The 20,100-nt window shown below is 35.0% G+C and overlaps 2 protein-coding genes across 4 annotated transcripts in view; one reads left to right on the forward strand and one right to left on the reverse strand.

Moving 5' to 3' along the window:
- The window catches only part of LOC136040200 (protein argonaute-2-like), a 121,565-nt gene extending 102,346 nt beyond the window's left edge, over positions 1-19,219 (reverse strand). For all 3 annotated transcript variants that reach the window (XM_065724354.1, XM_065724353.1, XM_065724352.1), the window contains exons 1-2: positions 19,070-19,219; positions 4,284-4,411 (exon numbers count right to left, since the gene is read on the reverse strand). In XM_065724354.1, coding sequence (XP_065580426.1) covers positions 4,284-4,406 — 123 coding nt within the window. In that variant the 5' untranslated portion in view covers positions 4,407-4,411; positions 19,070-19,219. The remainder of the gene's footprint in view (positions 1-4,283; positions 4,412-19,069) is intronic.
- Positions 13,907-15,020, forward strand: LOC136040060 (uncharacterized). The gene is made up of 2 exons (XM_065724126.1): positions 13,907-13,940; positions 14,095-15,020. The coding sequence occupies exons 1-2, from the start codon at positions 13,907-13,909 to the stop codon at positions 15,018-15,020; spliced, it is 960 nt and encodes a 319-aa protein (XP_065580198.1).
- Positions 19,220-20,100: the final 881 nt, after the last annotated feature.

Genomic DNA, 20,100 nt, shown 5'->3' on the forward strand with positions numbered 1-20,100 from the left:
CAAAAACAACCTCAACCCCGTAGGCGGATTTCAAAGATTTGGCAGAAAGTGGGAGAGCTGCTGGTTCCGGTTTGCTGAGGAGTTGGCACAAGATCACGACAAATGGAAGTCAACCATACGTAGTCTTCTATATGCCGGGTGAGGCGTCCTTGTCTGGTCCCGCTTCAATTACAAGTAAGTATATCTTGGCTGAGTCTGTAACGGAAGCACAGCTCATTATAGACGACATTGCTGGTAGATCCCTTGCTAACGGACTAAAGATCAGCCAATCGAAAACAAAATCAATACGCACCTTTGGGCTAGATGAAACTCCGATCATATTAAATGGCGTTCCAATCGAGGAGGTCCAGAATTTCAAATATCTAGGTTCCCAAATAAATCCCAATGGCGAAGCTCTAAACGAAATACAAAGCAGCATCTCCGCCACCTGGGCGGCATTCATTCAGCTTCGGAAGTGTCTCTGGTTAAGAAATGAAATCTCCCTTCGAACAAAGCTCTGGATATATAACGCGTTGGTCCTCTCTATACTTCTTTATGGTTGCGAAACGTGGCCCCTCAGAGCTGGGGAAGCTAATGACTTGAACGTCCTCCACCACAAGTGTCTGCGCTGTATTCTTCGCCTGCGTTCCTCTGACGGCATCTCTAATGATGTCATCAGAAGAAGATGTGGTGATATACCACTTGTCTCAGATGTTGTCAAAGCAAGACGACTACGGTGGTTCGGGCATACCCTGCGCCGACCGGATGACTCGTTCAGCAAACAGTGCTTGAAATACCAACCCCTTACGCACTGGAACAAGCCCGGAGAACAGAAAAAAGACATGGTTATCGACAGCTAGAGCCGACCTCAAGCCAATAGGAGGTTTCAAGAAGCACGGGCATCGCTGGAATAGACAATGGATTCAGTTGATCGAGCCGGTCGCAATTGAAAGAGAACGATGGAGGGACGCTTGTCGGCAAATTCTGGATGCCACGACGGGCCTGGACAAGGCTCGAACTTGGCCCAAGTACAAGTAAGTAATTAAGATTATGTATTTATCATTTTTGAAAAAAATTACAAAAGAGAAAGATACAAGGAAAAGAAACGTAAAAATAAGCAGAAAGGAAAATTTGATCTGTAATTATTTTAATATTGGTTTGTGCAAGGTTTGTGAACAATAAAAGTTTCTATACGTTTGTCATCATTTCATTTCTAGAATCTGTGTGTCTGATAAATGTGTTTTTGATCATATTGACGTATGATTTGTTTCATATTGAATTGATAAGTCATTTAATTTTGCTCATGCATCACCAGGAATGGAGGGTTGGTTTAAAACCCAACCTTTTTCAGAGCGGCGCCGAAATTATTCACGACCCCCTCCTCCCCTAGATCGTGTTCCATTCGACTTTCAGCCTTATCCGCCAGCATACCCGATGCGGAGCAGTATACCCCACGAATGCGTGTCTCGAAACATTCCTCCGCCCCAAAGTACTTACGCGTGTCCAGCCAACCAAACCCCCAAAATAAATTCTACTCAAATCGGACTATCCCCAAACCCTCCTCACTCACATTCCTCCCAGAAATCAATTTTTTTTTTGGCTCCGTTCCTCTCCGTGTGCATCATCTCATTGATGGATGAAAAGAAACTTTCCACTGTTCTACCCTACATTCCAAAACTGATTGACAAACTGGAAAGCATCCTTAAAAACATAAACTTAATGTCACCTTTAAACATTCAAATAAAATACAGAGCTTTTTCACCAGTGGCAAAGACAAAACCCCATTATGGGTAGTGGTGTTTATAGAATTACCTGTTCTTGTAGCCGTTCTTACATTGGAAGAACCCGACAGCAACTAGGGGAGAGGTTATTATAACATAGGTCTTCAATAGACAAGACCATGAGGCAACGCCGAAGGCCTGAGATTTTTTATTCCGCCTTGGATCAACATTTGTATGATAGCCCGCACCGTTTCGTCTTATTTGACAGCACCTCCATTATTACCCCCGTTAAAGGTCTCATGCAAGTTTTCAGGGAAGCAGTTGAGATAAAAAAAAAAAATCACATACACGAAAAGGTAGCTCTCAATAGAGACACGGGAGAAACGTCCCATTTATGACAAAATTATGAATTCTGATCGTTTTAACATAAATCTACAAATTTTCATTGCATAATCCTGTAAATATCTGATAATAATCTACCTGGAAAGAGATTATTCTTTAAGAGTGATGAAAGTAAGATGAAATTGTGAAATGTCATTTGAACTTCTGGTTTATATTCAGTTACCCTTTCACCGTTACTGAGAAACGGTCATCATATTATAGTTTTGTGTTTTGTTTTAAGCTTCTTTTTTTTTTAATCCGTTTATTCTGCACTGAGGACGGTCAAGCAGAGGTCTTGACCGAAATATTTGCATAGTTTTAAATTTTTTCACTGGCTCTCTTAATTCACCCAAAAATTTCAAGTGAACCTCTTCCCCTCCCATTTCAAGACCTGTTTAGTTGTCTCTCGGTCCAGGGTGATGAGTTTGAGCTTTACGACAAACCTTCCTACAATACCCCGAATGATAATACTTCACTTTTAGAGGATGTTCTCCTCACTCCCAGCATTATTTTTAATACATTCTCCCTGCCAAAGTTGCCTCAAAATAAAGCTCAGAATAAAACTACCCACCGCGGAAAAAGGAGGAGTAATGATTTTCGCAAACGATTACCTGTCTCTTACCCTTTTCCATCTACCAGGTTTAATGAATTTCGATGAAGTCATTTGAATATCTACTAAGTCCAAATGCCTACCGCGGCCTTACACTAATTTAATAATTTGTACAATTGATTATTCACCCAGACAGAATACTTGTTCTTGTTGGAATTTTTATGACAGGCTACAAGCAAGCATTGACTTTGTGGCGAAAAATTTTAAAGCACGAGACTCAAACGAATGAAGTCTTAATTATCTGTAAAAAGATCAGAAGTATAAGCGAATCGTTGATTTCCCTCCTACAAAAGGCGGAACCAGTTTGGATGTTATTTACAACAACCTTAAAACCTTTTACAATATTTCAACTACCCTTCCCCCCCCCTCAGTGGTAGCTATCATTCGATGCTAAATTTGAAACCACAGCTAATTTTTAAAACAAATTACTCAGTTTCTGAATTTCCTTACCGGCAAATAACACGCCAAGGTCTTTTTGATTTGAACCTTGGATTACATCTGAGAGTTGGGATGATATTTTGTCGTGTGTAAATCTTAATTCAAAGGTTAGTTTGTTTCAAACAAAAATAATGAAAATTTACCAAAATTGTTTCCCAGAGGTAACTAAGAAGGTATTTTACACAGATAAAACTTACATTGATAAAAAAAAAAATAAAAGAACTAATCCATTTGAAACTAAAGCTTTTTCGCCTCAAAAAAAAGAGGATGCATTAACCCACCGTAAACGAATAAAGAAAGAAATACTTCGTGCTGCTTCTCGTTATGGTAAGAATTAAGTAAATTACTTAAAACAGAGAAAACCTCAGGAATGGTTAAACAAAGTGAAAGAAAGAGGGGGTCGCTCGTGCAAAAACCTAGATTTTCTTCTGGATGAACAGCCTGAACAGACAGCCAATGAGCTTAATAAACACCTAGCTAGTATTTAAGTAATGATTATGATCTGAACCCAATCAGACTAACTGTTTTCCAGGCAAATCATTTCTAATCACTTGCAAAATGCCGAATTTTATTCCCATTTAAGATCTTAGTTCACTCAGTGTCTTCTTTTATCATCAAACTCAAAATAAAAAACAACAACAAAAAGGTAATGAAGATCAACTCTAAATTGCTAACTAAGTATTCTCAAAGGAACTAATTATGTAACTATATTCATTTCAAATATACTCACATTTCATAAACTTAAGTGGAATGAGCTTAAAATATGAGGTGTATTTTTGGGCCATTTTATGGCAATAAACATGTGCTTCAGACCATTTATGAGAGACTTTCATCTACTCCCTTGTTTTTGTTCATATATTGTCAACCAGCACAGAAAATACTTAAACAAACAGAGGTATCCCATTGCAAATTGGAAAAAAACACCTTTGTCGCTCTAAAAATAGTTAGAATACTGTACAGCATGTTCAAAGGACATGATTATGACATGCAAACTACTCATCTAATAATAGGCCTACAAATAACAGAGGCTACTAGCCTATTTAATAAGTATGCAAACAATAAATATACATCATTGTTAGACTTGAATTGCCAATATAGACATTTTAGTAATCAACCTAAAAAAAACAAAGAAAACATATACCAAAAAAACTTACAGGTGGTCTTTCCTGTTGGCCTTGCCATTGACCTCGACCACGTCCACCACCACCACCATTTCTCTGGTCTTGCTGTTCTTGAGGGTGTTGTCCTCTACCCCGACCTCTTCCCTTTCCTCCCATAGTATCTAAAAGAAAATAAACAATAGAAATTATCTAATTTATCTAGCAAAAAGATAAATATTGTCTAAAAGCAATGTCAAAAAGCCTAACAGTTGTGTATATCTTTATGGCATGTTTGTTTTGTTTTCCTTTCTAGTATTGTACTCTGTCGTTTTCTTATTTTTATAGATGGATAATAAAGAACATTTACTCATTCATTCATTCAAAAATGAAACTTCCAAAAATACAAGCATTGCATGAAATTCAATCTGAACAACCAGAAATGTCAGATCTCACAATGTGCAGTTTAGTACAATGGTACCTGCATATTAGGGGGAGGGGGTAGAAGGAAGTGGCTTGATAAGATTGGTCTTGACTCTAAGCACCAAAAAAAAGGACCAGAAAAGTTCATTTTCTGGTTTCCACCTCCAAAAGAGCGAAACATATGGATAGATAATTTGTTGTGTTGGACAGTATTATACCCTAACACAGAGTTACTGAAGGAAAGTTTAGTATGTTTGACATTTGAAAACAATTTTTTTTTTCTTTACAATTAAATGTGATAAGCTTCTTAATTCAACTTGACAACTTTAACTTAATTTAAATTCAACTTAATTGACACTATTTATGTAACAACCTTTATATTATTATTAATTTTATATTGTATTATATTCTTATCTCATATTATTTAAATTTTAAATTATATTATATTATTCCTTTGCAGAATGATAATGCCATTATGTGATGCACAAGCAAAGAACTTGGCATTAATTGTATTAATTAATTCATAATTACAGAAATTGAGTGAATTGACAGTGCTAATGATATGGACTAAAATAAAAAACTAAAAAATAAACCTACAAAATTTGTTTATCATTCTGCCACTCATGGCTTCTTTAGTGAACTAAGAGTAAAAAAATTCGCAGTTAACCCTTGTCATTCTAATATAAGGGTCTTTCTAAATAAGACCTGGACCTGATAGACAAGTAGGTTCAAACACAACAGGAAAAACACTTAGTACAAGATTTTTGCCATCTGAATATTCCACCTGTGGTACCCTCCTCTTCTCACACAACCTGCTTTTAGTTTATTAACTAAGCTTTAGAGGGAAAGAAAATATATTTTACAAAATTGGAAAACAAGTAAATTTGAACAAATTCATACTGGTATGATTCATTTATAAAGCCACAGGAAATTAGCTATCCTTGAATGTTACCACTGCACTTCACACACCCTAGAGGCCATTGTTACTCTCTATCCTTGATCAGTACCACAATATGTCCCATCTATGCCACCTACTATATAGACCAATTTTGTGCTATTTTTAGCTGCCTATGTTTAAAAAAGTTAACAGACACTTTGGCCAAAGACAGAGTTCTCACTGTTTTGCTACCGCAGCTGCAACAATGTAAATGCAACCAAGAGACAAGTAAACTGTATATAGATTTAGACAGTATAATTACAACTCAATAATATTTGGCTACTACAATCTTGGCACATATAAACACTCCACCCATTTTCTTGCCTACCAACAATCCAGTGTATATCTCCCAGTTAGTGAATGATGGTCAGAATTTGTATTACTTGTGACTGTAAAAGCAGAAAGAAATTGGGTGAGCTGGTGAAGTGGTTTGCTACTGTTCCATCACACAGGCATGACTTAACTAGGTGGCCTATACAGGAATTCTAAAAGGGTGGGGGAGGGGTTGGATTGAATTTATAGCAAAAATGGAAATTTCCTGTGCTAACTTCTAATCAACACTGGGAAATAGCTTGAATTCTTTTTGTTTTGTTTTTCAGATTGACTCTATTTGGAATTGTGAAAAAACCAGTGACCAGCAATAAGAATAAAAAACCAACAATGTTTTGCAAACCAGCAAAACCATCAAAGTTTTGTATGTAACCTAGAGATATATCTGGCCCACCAAGAAATGAGGCCATAAAACATTTGTTAGGGCAGTGATTACTATGTTAAGAATAATATTGAATGATCCTAGCATATCCATTAGCTAGTACATTAATTGAAAAAACACAAAATTTACTATGGACTGCAGTTCCAAAGGACACTGAAACTTGACAAAATAAGATGGACTTTGAAGAATAAAAGGAAAATTTTCAAAAATATCTGCAATACTAAAAATACCAATGCTCTTCTTATGGGAATGCTACAATAACAAAATTCTTGCTTTATAGTATGCAGAAAATTTCAATTAGATGGATACTCCAAGTTGCTTCAACTGTAATTCACATTTTTACACTATACTTTTGTTTTATTTGAAGCATAATTTCACCAATGTTCCCATATTTTAAATATTTAACACCATTCATTTATTTTTTTCAGCAAAGATTTGTAAATACCTGTTTCTAGATTTTCGAAGCATACTCTCACAAAATATTACTTTTTACTATGTCTACTTTTTTCTTAATTCGGGGCTGTCTAAAGTTTAACTTAAGATCTGTCATATACCTAACATTTAGCTTTGAAGTGAGTGCCAATTTAGCTAGGATTACTTGGTGCCTTTTTTCTGCTCCTTCACAATTCAATAATTGTTTCTGGAAGAACGACATTCTAAGTCCATAAAGGGCTCAAAACAGCCCATAGTAACCAAATATTTAAAGATGTAGGCCTATTTTGAAAAAATGGCTAATGAGAAAAAGTAATGTCATTTTTGATGGTTTTAGGATCTTTTTAAAAATGTTTTCAAATTTGTTTTCAAAATAAGATTTCGCTATTAAGACTGAGGAAAATAATATAATTACCATTCCTATTGGCATCAAATGACAATTTTTCCCCACTGATTTTTTTTGAATATATTTTTAAAACTTTAGTTTACTATGGAGTTTTACCTTTCAAGATGTAATTACCCCAGAAAAAATTATTGAATTGTCAAAGAGAATAAAAAAAGTGATGTATTTACCTTAATCCCAGTAAAATTATGTTGGCTGCTACATACTTACCTTTTTCTATTATTATTTATCTTGGAAGAAAGTGAGTATATCACTTCATGCCCCTTACACATTCTTGCTAAATTTAACAAGAAAAGTAGAAATACTATTTTAGCCCTTTAAGGGGCTCAGATCACCCATATTATCAAAAAGTTAAAAAACACATAAAAAAAACTGTCTTACAAGAAAAAAATTTCAATCTATAGCTTATTCAGGAGGGTTATTTATCATCTTATTTAGCATTATTAAACAAATACTCTGTACTTTGTGTTTTTTATACTTTTATGGGTAATAAAGTTCATTCATTCAAATGTTATCTTGAAAATAAATTTTCACATAGTTTAGCATATTAAGGACTCCAATTTTTAATTCTGTTTATAAGTCCCAACAAAGCTCAATTTGTTGGACCTCTTTAGAAGGTAAATTTTTTCGTCAACTTGTTGCCAAGGCAGTTAAGAGATGGATAAACTTTTAGAATCAAAATTTCATCATGAGACCAAATATAAGATTCATTTGCTAGAAATGAATTCTACCCCCAACCCCCATAAAGAGCAAAAATTTACCCCAAATTGAATATATGCACTGAATTCTCCTCTGTAAGTGAATCTTTTCTTCAGACTGATTTAACAGTTTGTCAAAATAATAAAAAGATTCATTGCATTTGCACAGTTAATGGTATATAATTGCATATTAGGGAGTTTGGGGGTTCATTCCCAATGCAATGAAGTATTAGGATTAAGGATAACATGTGATTCTAAATGTGTCTTTTTATTAGCTATCTCAGTAGTGAGCTATTAGGAAATTCCACCCTCAAGTCAGCCTATTGTATCTAGAAGCTTGAAATCACATTTTTAAACTGTGTAATGAGGAACAGTTTTTATTTATAGCTGATACACAAATGGTAAGCTAATTAATATTTTGATTAATCTTAATTTAATAAAATGGGTAATAGCCTACAAGTATGGCTACTGAGAAGGATCCATGTTCAGAAAGCAATTCTTGGCCTACTTTATATTATGCAGAAAACTATATTTTACCCCTAACCCCCCTAATGTGCAAATATATAGCCTTAATTGTAAAATTCTAGACAAGTTATTTTTTGCTATATTTGAAAGGGGTTAGGTTAGAAAAATTAAACTTTCAGTAATGAATCCAGGGTAAAAAATATATCCTGGAAGGTTTTCCAAAGCTGATGTTAATAATCTTCTGATTTCTTGGTCTTAGAAATTTGTAGTTTAGCAACTTTTTGCTATCTTGGAAGGGGTTAGGTTAGGAAAATGAACTTTCAGCAATGAATCCAGGGCCAAAAATATATCCTAGAAAGGTTTGCAAAGCTGATATTAACAATCTTCAGATTCCTAGCTCTTAGAAATTTGTAGTTGAGCTACTTTTTGCTAATCCAGGGCCAAAAATATACCCTGGGGAGGTTTTGCAAAGCTGATGTTAATAATCTTCTGATTCCTTGGTCTTAGAAATTTTTAGTTAAGCTAATTTTTGCTATCTTGGAAAGGGGTTAGGTTAGGAAAACAAAACTTTTGGGGATGGGTATACAGACTTAAGTATGTCCCAGGAAGGTATCTTGAAGTACCCACCTCTACTCCTTCTCCCTCAAGAGGGCAGTGACCTTTAATGGCCTTTAAAATTTGTGTGTTATGAAAGGGAAACCTTACAAAACAGATCTTATGCTTAAATGAAGTAGCCTACAAGAAACTGTTTTCAGCTTCACAACTTTGCTTCATCCCAATTTATGAGGTTTCGAAGATCTGCAAATACATGTCTTGAATTTTGTAAATAAACCATTGACATTTTCCTTTTTTTCTTCACATACAAAACCAAACACATCTTTAACAAAATACTGCCATACCAAGAAAAACTTTACAGTTTTTTAGACATACAGCAATAACAAGTAAAAATATATATTCCATTAAAAATCACAACATAACCATAATTAGTAGCGATACTTATTATGGATCTGGAACAGTGTGGTATCTGTTTAAAAAGAATTACAAGCAAAAGAGGCGGCGTATCAAATGTAATAAATGGTCTCATTTTAGTTGTGGAAAAACTAACTACTCTAATGACTTGAAGAAGATCTTTGTGTGCATAATTTGTACACGAAAAGATTCCCCAAAAACCTTTACTCTGAAAAAACTGAGATTGAAAAATAATAGTCCAAAACAGCAAGGTAACAATGATAAAATCTACTTATTCCACTTAAAAAGAGCACTTAAAAAAAGACTTAACTTAAAAAGAAGACTCAACTTAAAAAAAAACAACTAAAACAACTCAAATAAAAAAAAGAGCACTCAACTTAAAAAGAGCACTATCTTCCCAATAGAAAACTTGTCATCTAAATCTCCAGGCATTCCTGGCGGTGCACTGAGAAGTATGGATACTACAGAAAATATCACAGAGGAAAGAAATGACTGCTCAGGTCCTGATCTGAGCTGCCTCTTATGTGACAAACCAACAATTGTCATCTTTGCTTACACTGCATGCATGCGGCCTGTGCTGCAATTGATGCAGACATAGTCCTTGCTCTGCAGAAACCCTTGGGACGTTTCTTTCTTTTTACCTGTGAGAAGTGCTTAAACCAGGGTAATATAACCAGCTCTAAAGTTCTCAGTAATAATGTATCTGTTCAATGCAGTAGCTTTGTTACTAGTCAAACAACACAAACCAACCTAGAGTATTCTCAGTCTCTGCATATGGATGAAGAGGGTCTTACAACAGATCATATTCCTGAATGACGTGTCTGCAGATTTCACATAAGGCGAGGCTGTAGAAAGGCAGAGAATTGCACATTTCTCCATGTTTGCATGGATTATTTCAAAGGCATCTGCCATGATGAGTGTTGTATTTTGCCTCATAGATCTCTGTGTAAAAAATTTGCTCATGGCCTTTGCTTCATGAACTGTTGTCCTAATGTGCATCTCACTTCCCACAGAAGGAAAAAGCTACATTCCAATACTGAATTGCGAAGTTCAAAAAACAGGGAGCAAAAAATTCCACCTCTGTTAAAACATGGTTGCCAAAGACAACAATTTACAGTCCCACTTATGAGCTTGAAGCTCAAACCACCTGTCTTAAATCAGCCAATGCAGATCCCTCCCCCCTCATACCAACCACTCCTCGTGAAACCTTGGAGAAACTGGCAAGAACCAACATCTGCCAGCCTTCCGACAATATATCCAGTACTAGCAACCAACCAGTTTGGAATTTCAAAGAAATCAGAGATTCACCCACCCCTCAAACCATGTCTTCTGAGTATCTCAACTTGGAACCGATTCAATGTGCTGGCAAGGAGATTCGAGACCAAAGTGTAAAGCCCTTCTTTCATCCCTATATGTTTCCGAAAATACTATTATCAAATGTCTGGTCACTTATGAACAAATTAGAAGAGGTTGAACTTTGCTTGAAGAATGAACTGGTTGATATTGCTTGTATCTGTGAATCATGGTCCGCGACTGAAGATGTTGTAGCATTTGAAGGATATGATACCTATTTCAAACCTAGAATAACACCCAATGATATTACAGTAACACATGGTGGTGGTGTTGGTATTATTTGTTGATCATCTATAAGAAATTGAGTTCTCACTTTCAGTAATATACTAACTAAGCATGGTTTTGAAGTATTATGGTTGTGGTGCAGGCCTAAGAAGCTTCCCAAAGAAGTGGCATCACTGGTGATATGTGTTGTTTACTATCTGCCCCATGGCCCCTATCATAAAGACCTTGTGAAATACTTACAGAATTGCACTTGTAACATATAGACCAGCCCCCTCCCCTCTATAAAATTCAGGACCAAATCCCTCATTCACATCCCCTTAGGAATCCTCAAATATAGGACCAAATCTCTCATCCATACTCTTCTAGGAACTCTTAAATTCAGGACTAAATTTCTCAGTCACACCCCTTTAGTGAATTTCAATTTGAAAAAGGTTTGAATAAAATCATTTAGAATTTAACAGTTGCTAAATTTAACAAGTCTGCATAATCCTACGCAGTTAGACTACGTGCATTTAGATAAGTGAAAGGTTACTTAACAAGTCAAGTAACCAGTTATTCTGACCCCTGAGTTTTTCAACAGTCTGCATAGTCCAACGCGGTTGGACTACGTGCATTTAGATAAAAAAATGTTACTCAACAAGTTAAGTAACCAGTTATTCTGACCTATGGGTTTTTCTCAAAACCAAAAGAGAAATCCTTGCCATAAGAACAGCTTTTGGATGCGTGACTAGTCACATGATTAAATATTACCAATAGTAGTGGAGGTCAACTTCCGCAGGTCACCAAGCCTGTCCGGCAAGTGCGCGCGTTGGATATATGAGCCCAACACAAGGGCAAATAGTTAGTCTTAAGGAAGGATTCGAATTGTCAAGATCAATTTTGCTCATGTTCACCTTTTCATGCAATAAGTCATTGAAGCTGTTTTGTCAATAGTTGTATATTGTAAGTAAATAAACCTTATTGTATTTAATCATCTTTTGTCTATGTATTAGGGCATCAGGTACAGTTCCTCTAGCTTTCAGGTATGGTCCCAAGGGAATCTATATTTATTTCAGGAGACCTCAAACAACACTGAGATGTTTCCGTCTCCTAGGTTACCGGGGATTATATACGAAGCCTTTTTATTTTATTAATAATTTAGCTCCCATATCCACATCAAGCTATTAAGACTTAGAAAAGTCCCAAGCAACTCAACGCAAAACCCCCTTTAAAATAAACTCAAACGAATTACTTAACAAAACCACCCCGTAACATATGGCGCGGTCGGTAGGATTCGAACCTATGCTCCCAAAGGGAATCTGATTTAACAAATCTGATATAACAGTTAAAACTTCAAGTAAAAATGAAGAATTGGAACCAGGTATTCGAGTGTAATAACAGTTAATGTCAAGTGTTGTGGTTAAATAATTTTTTTTTAGTGCTAGGTGCAGGACATATATGTATAAGGTGTAGGAAAATATTTCTAAAATTTTAATCATCATTTACAAGGTTATGGAATTATAATAAAATTTTTTATAGACAATAAGGAATAAATACAATATTTAAGGAAAGAGATTAGACTGATTGATGGGGACATCAATCTACAACGGGAAAGGGGATATGTAACATATAGACCAGCCCCCTCCCCTCTATAAAATTCAGGACCAAATCCCTCATTCACATCCCCTTAGGAATCCTCAAATATAGGACCAAATCTCTCATCCATACTCTTCTAGGAACTCTTAAATTCAGGACTAAATTTCTCAGTCACACCCCTTTAGTGAATTTCAATTTGAAAAAGGTTTGAATAAAATCATTTAGAATTTAACAGTTGCTAAATTTAACAAGTCTGCATAATCCTACGCAGTTAGACTACGTGCATTTAGATAAGTGAAAGGTTACTTAACAAGTCAAGTAACCAGTTATTCTGACCCCTGAGTTTTTCAACAGTCTGCATAGTCCAACGCGGTTGGACTACGTGCATTTAGATAAAAAAATGTTACTCAACAAGTTAAGTAACCAGTTATTCTGACCTATGGGTTTTTCTCAAAACCAAAAGAGAAATCCTTGCCATAAGAACAGCTTTTGGATGCGTGACTAGTCACATGATTAAATATTACCAATAGTAGTGGAGGTCAACTTCCGCAGGTCACCAAGCCTGTCCGGCAAGTGCGCGCGTTGGATATATGAGCCCAACACAAGGGCAAATAGTTAGTCTTAAGGAAGGATTCGAATTGTCAAGATCAATTTTGCTCATGTTCACCTTTTCATGCAATAAGTCATTGAAGCTGTTTTGTCAATAGTTGTATATTGTAAGTAAATAAACCTTATTGTATTTAACCATCTTTTGTCTATGTATTAGGGCATCAGGTACAGTTCCTCTAGCTTTCAGGTACGGTCCCAAGGGAATCTATATTTGTTTCAGGAGACCTCAAACAACACTGAGATGTTTCCGTCTCCTAGGTTACCGGGGATTATATACGAAGCCTTTTTATTTTATTAATAATTTAGCTCCCATATCCACATCAAGCTATTAAGACTTAGAAAAGTCCCAAGCAACTCAACGCAAAACCCCCTTTAAAATAAACTCAAACGAATTACTTGACAAAACCACCCCGTAACACACTGACAATGTACGATCCTTGTATCCTAATGCTGGTATCATAATGTGTGGTGACTTTAATGACTTGGATGCCAAATGGCTAAGTAATTCACTATCACTTAAGCAGGTTGTCAATGTGCCCACAAGAGGTAACTGTATGTTGGATCTCATTTTTAGCAACTGTCCTGAATATTATAATACTCCAGTTACATTACCCCCATTAGGTTTGAGTGATCACCTGTGTATTGCTTGGACACCCAATCATTTTATCCCAAATAGACAAATAAATAGTGTGGTGTACAGGCCTTTCACACCTGAACTAGTAAATCTCTACAAGAATTGGCTCACAGATTGTGACTGGCGTGATATTCTCTCATTGTCTGATGGTGACAAAATGGCAAGTTTATTCTGTGAGGAACTGTTCAAAAAATAATGTGAAATTTTCCCACAAAAAAAATATATGTGAAATCTAATGATAAACCATGGATTACTCAAGAGATTCGGAATCTGATAAAAGTGAGAAATGAATTGCATTTAACTGGACCCATAAAAGATTTCAAAAGAGTAAGAAATTTAATTGTATATAAAATAAGATGTTCATGTAAGCAGTATGGGTCTAAAATAATAAGCAAAATATATAAATCCAACCCAAGGAAGTTCCATGATTTAGTTCAGAACATTATTGGCAAAAAAGTAACTAGAGTTGAAGTGAAAGATGTCAATGGTAAACCCTTGTTACCTAGTGAAATTAATGACTTTTTTGCATCAATTTGTAAAATTCATCTGCAACTAAGAAAATTACCACCAAATGATTCAGTTTCAAATATCCCTATACTAGAGATTTGTTCAGTTGCTAAAAAGTTGAAGGCACTTGATTCTCATAAGTCTAATTATCCTAGTGAGATACCGATTAAATTGATTATTGAGTGTGCTGATCTTTTATCTACTCCTTTAACGGCAATTTTTAACCAATGTTTTATTGATGGTGGTGTCCCATGTATTTTTAAACAGGCATATGTAACACCAATCCCCAAATGCAAGGCACCTAAAGATATTACTGAGATGAGGCCGATTTTGAAAACACCAGCTCTCTCAAAAGTATTTGAAAGTATTATTTTTGATTGTTTATTTGAGGACATAAATGATAATATTGATCCCCAACAATTTGGATTTAGATCCAGGCATAGTGCTGTTCATTACTTGGTTGCATTGTTGGATACTATCCTTAAGCACTTAGAAAATAATGGAGCCTATGTTGATGCATTATTTGCAGACATAGTTAAGGCTTTTGATAGTCTTGATCATAATGTAATTGTGGAAGAAGCAAAGGCTATGGGTGCCTGTCCATTTGTTGTAAGAATGCTTGCTAGTTTTCTTTTTGAAAGATCTCAGTGTGTCCAACTTCCTGATCATGAGCCATCTGAATTTGTAAATATTTTTTGTGGTTTGCCACAAGGGACTAAATTAGGCCTGCTTTCTTTTCTTATTGTTTTTAACTGTATTTTAACAACAATCCAAGAGTGTTTTAAATTTGCTGATGATTTAACTGTTTTATCACTGCAACTAAGCCCTCTGACTACTGAACTATCTGAATAAAAAAGGCGCATTGCTTTTACATTCATCTTCCAACCTAAAAAGATTTGGTACACCAACTGAGGTTTTAAAGTCTGTATACTGCAGTTATGTTAGACCTTCTCTTGAGTATGCATGCCCTGCTTGGCATCCAGGATTGACAAAAGATCAAACAGATAGACTTGAGATGATACAAAAAAGAGCTGTAAAAATTATACTTGGACAAAACTACTCAACTTATGAGGATGCACTGAAACAACTCAATTTGGACTCACTTGATAGTCGTAGACATGGCTTAACATATAGATTTGGACTGAATTGTTTGAATTCCCCAACTCATTGTCGTCTACTACCCAACCTTGAGAGCCCCCCAACTGAAGGACCAGTTACTAGACTCCAACAAATAAAAAAGAATTGTCCACAGTTACTGACTTGCTCAGCCTATAGTACTAAGAGATATTGCAAATCATTTGTTCCATATTTTACCCATCATTTTAATAATATTGATGCAACTAATATTTAATGTTTGATTAATATAATGTTTGTTTAAGTTTTCCTGTGAGTGTTTTTGAAGGTATAAATTATTTTTGTCATGACATGCTAATGCTAGCTCCAGCTATTGTAGTGAATAAATATATTCTATTCTATAATCAATTCAAACTTCAAATCAATCTCTCTCACTTAAAGAAACAACACAATATTAACCCCCCCCCCCCAACAAAAAAAACATAACAGCCCCAAACATTGCCCTATACCACACTCCAGAGACCACTTCCCTACCTTCCTTCTAAAAAAAATTAGTTCCTTTCTACAAATGATCTTTTATTTTTTCTTAAATGAAAGCAGGTGTTCAGCCAACCTAATACTTGCTGGCAACATATTCCAAATAGGCAGGCCCATATATCTTACTGTAAATGCTGATCTAACTGTACTTGTTGACTCAATTGCTAAATCTCACTATTTCTCATTTCATAATCATGCATTTGCCAATTCAAACAATAAAACTTCTTAAAAATTGTAGGGACTAGATCATTCATACACTGATAAACAAATATAGAAGCTTGAAAATCTCTAATTTGTCCAACATTTAACAGATTCAGGGATTTATAACAAGCATTAGTTTCATGGACCTCTTTAACATATTTACCAATAATTCTAATTGCTTTATTCTGAAGAACTTGCACTTGTTTATAATTAGTAAGAAAATTGCTACTCTAGATAAAGCAACCTTGAGCTATATAAAGGTAAATTAATGAATAATAAAGTGCAAGAAGAATCTTTTGTGGCATGAAATGTTTAAAACATCAAAATATGCCTATACCATGGGCAATCTTAGCAAAAATATCATAACTATGATTTCTCTGTGACAGATGACAATCCACTATGAATCCTAGGTAATGCAGTAACCAGCCTACTGAAGAGGCTTTCTGTACAGTGTAACCAGGCCATTTAAATCAACAGGATAACCCACTCTACTGTAAGTCATCAAAAATGTCTTACTCACAGAAAGCCTATATTCACAAACACTATGAGGCTTTCCAGTGCACAATTTGCTTTACTTACCAACTCATCTATAGACTTTCCAAATAAATTCAAAGCAGTGTCATCAGCAAACAATATAGGCCTAGTGCAGGCTTCCTTCAGGTAAAAAACATGGAATCAACATACACTAAATATAATAATGGACTGAGCACTGACCCTTGAGGTACTCCACACCTAACCAAAGACACTGAAGACATAACATTATTAATTACAACTCCAAGCAATCTTCCTGGTAGCTTTTAAACCATTCTAAACAATTTGCACAAAAACCAAGTGACTCCAATCTTTTAATCAACACTATAAATCCATAGTATCAAATGCTATATGGACATCAACAAAAAGACATTGGTAAATCCTCTCTCTCAAACACGTTATTCACAGAATCAACAAGGTGTTGCAAAGCATGTGCTATAGAATGCCCTTTACAGAAGCCAAACTGTGTTTCATTTAATAAATCATTATTTTATAGGAAAGTATAAAGCTGACTGTGTACTACTTCCTCCAGTAGCTTTGAAATTAAGGGAAGTATAGATATTGTCTACTAGTTTTTGATTTCTTTTTTGTAACCACCTTTATGAAGGGGTATTACCTTTGCTGTCTTTAGTTGCTCTGGAAATTTCCTGTTTCTAGTGACTGATTAATAATAAAAAATAGACAAGGAAGTATATATCCAGCAACAACTATGAATACACTAAGAGACAACCCATCAACTCCAGCAGAATTTGATTTCAAAGATTTAACAATTTTCACAAGCTCTTCACTAGTAGCCTACAGCTTTCAAATTTAAAATCTAGTGGTTTGCATTGGTCATCAGTTCCAGAATTATCAGGCTCTTTATATCTGCCTTTTATGCTATTTTGCATAAAATTCTAGTTAATTAACTTCTTGCTATATCAGAAAGAGTTTAGGTTAGGAAAATGAAACTTACAGGGATGAATCTATAGACTAAAGTATGTCCCGGGAAGGTATTTTGAAGTAACTACCTCTATCCTTCTTCCTCTAGAGGGCCCTGACCTTTGATGACCTTTAAAAATATGTGTGTTATAAAAATGAAATCTTGCAAAAATAGATCTTCTGCTTAATTGAAGTAAAACAAAATTGTTTTCAGCTTATGCTCAATTCTATTTTATAAGGTTTTAAAGATATGCAAATACATTTCCTAAATTTTGAAAAAAAACATTGATATGGCTCAAAATTCTACTCAAATAACAGGAATTGCATTTTCAGAACTAAAGGCAGAGAAAAAGCAACTAGTAACTGCAAATTAAGGTAAAATGTTGTTTTGTCAAAATTTCAATAGGTATAAACCTGTCATGTAGGCAAATCTCAGGGCCCTCTAGCGGGAGAAGGAGTAGAGGTGGGTACTTTAAAATACCTTCCAAGGCCATACTTTAGCCTGCAGACCCATCCCTGAAAGCTTCATTTTCCTAACCTAAACCCTTTCTGAGATAGCAAGAAGTCAATTAACTAGAATTTTACCCTATTTTGAACATTTAAACCAATATTAGAAAAAAATCCCCAAATTTATTTATAGTATCTTCTTCATCATATCTATCACAACCATCAAGTTGGATTAGTTCATTTCCATTCTTTTCATTTGACACCAATACATTCAGATATAACATTCCATGTTTCTTTTATATTACCTTTGTTTTCTTGAAACTTTAAAATTCTATGCAAATAACAGGAATACATTTTCAGAAATTAACCCAGAGAAAAAGAAACTCAAGATTATGGTTAAAGGTTTTTTTGACATAGTTTCAATAGGTATTGACATGGCAAGTAGGCAAATTTCTAAGACTTAGAAATCAGAAGAGGGTTTAACATGGAAGCTTAGCAATACCTTCCCAGAGTATATTTTAGGCCCTGGATTTGTTAACCCTCTTTTAAGTTTCATGTTCCTAACCTAACCTCTGTCAAAGATAGCAAAAAGTAGCTAAACTAGAATTTTGCTAATTTTACTTCTAAAAATGCAATCCCTGTTATTTAAGTAGAATATTAAGCCATATGAATGTTCTTTTTTTTAAATTAGGGAAATATATTTGAAGATCTTTGAGATAGGCCTATTGTAAATTAGGATTGAATAAATTGTGAAGCTGAAAATGGGTAAACCCAAATTTTAACTTAGTATATACCAAGCCTATGTAAATATGGCCTATACCCAGAATTGCATCACAAGTCCAAATATAGCATTCACTTGCATTGAAAATGAACTTCATCCCCACCCCACATCTGTATCCAATTCAGGGTATATATTTGGAAATTAGAGGGATGCCAAGCATAATAAGATGCATTCATTTCCATTACAGCTAATTCTAACAGAAAACCAAAAATTTACCAGAATATCTTTTTTTCTTTTAGTTCTATCTGAATCCTACAGAAGGAATCATCAGGTATGTAGAGTTCATTATAAGAAAAGCAACTAATATTTTAGTAAGAGTAATTTATAAATCAAAATTCAATAGCCTATTTTTTGGAAGCGTGGTTATTCCACATCTTTATCATATAAGGCACCGGGTTAGGCTGCTTACCAGAAAGTAGTTAAACCCAAAATGAGATCAAGATGCCAATCTTGCTTCTTAAGATTAAAATGGACGATGGATGTGTCTTTTCTTCTTTCAATCCATCTATTTAGAGCTTCGTTTTCATACTACCCAAATCTAACAAGGAGTTGAACACAGTTTATTAAAAATATCGTTTTAAGGTCCTGTGTAAAACACGGCTTAGGGTGTATTCAGCGCATATGTCCAACCGTGCTATTTTGGCCCGTTACAATTTTGAAAACCCATACCCAACACCCTTGGAATTGGTAAGATGAAAAAGCTTGTAAGTTTGGCTTGGTTAAACACGCAAGATTTCAGCTGTATTTTCAGTGTCGTGTTTGAAACAGGTTTGGGTTTTTTCAGAACCTACGTTCAACCATGCTATTCCGGCACGTTATAATTTAAAAGAACCCGTTTCCAACACGCTTAAAACTCGTAAGATGTAAACGCTCTAAAGTCTGGCTATGTTAAGCAAAGGGAACTTGAGCTATGAATTTTGTTTAGTCTTACACATCAAAGGTTACGAGCCTAGAAAAAATTCACCTAATTAAAAAAAGGGGAAACCCCCTTAAAGTCATAGAATCTAAATGAAAATCAAACCATCAGCTTCAGCGTATCAGAGAAACCTACTGTAGAGGTTTCAAGCTCCTATCTGCAAAATTTTTGTTTTGCCGAAAAGAAAGATCAAGGATGCGTGCTTTTTTCAGGGGTGATCTTGTCCCAGTGTCCTGCAATATTGGGAGAGGGCTGATTCAAATAGAAATTAAAAGTTTTTCATTTAAAATTGAAGGACAACTAGGTCCTCTTCCTTGGCTTTTTTTTCAAAATCGTCTGATTAAAATTTTGAGGTATTCATTTTGTTCAGCATAGTTGAAAGCCCGAATAATGTATCTTTGGAGATTTTATGGGCCTACAGCCGTTAGGGAAAGCTCTTTAAGTTACAAAATTTGCCCATTGTTAACGTGCAATATTTGCTATTTGGAAGTATTCATATATTTTTGGGGTGAGGGGGGCGAATT

This window comes from Artemia franciscana, chromosome 20 (genome assembly GCF_032884065.1).
Source record: "Artemia franciscana chromosome 20, ASM3288406v1, whole genome shotgun sequence".
Lineage (NCBI taxonomy): Eukaryota > Metazoa > Arthropoda > Branchiopoda > Anostraca > Artemiidae > Artemia > Artemia franciscana.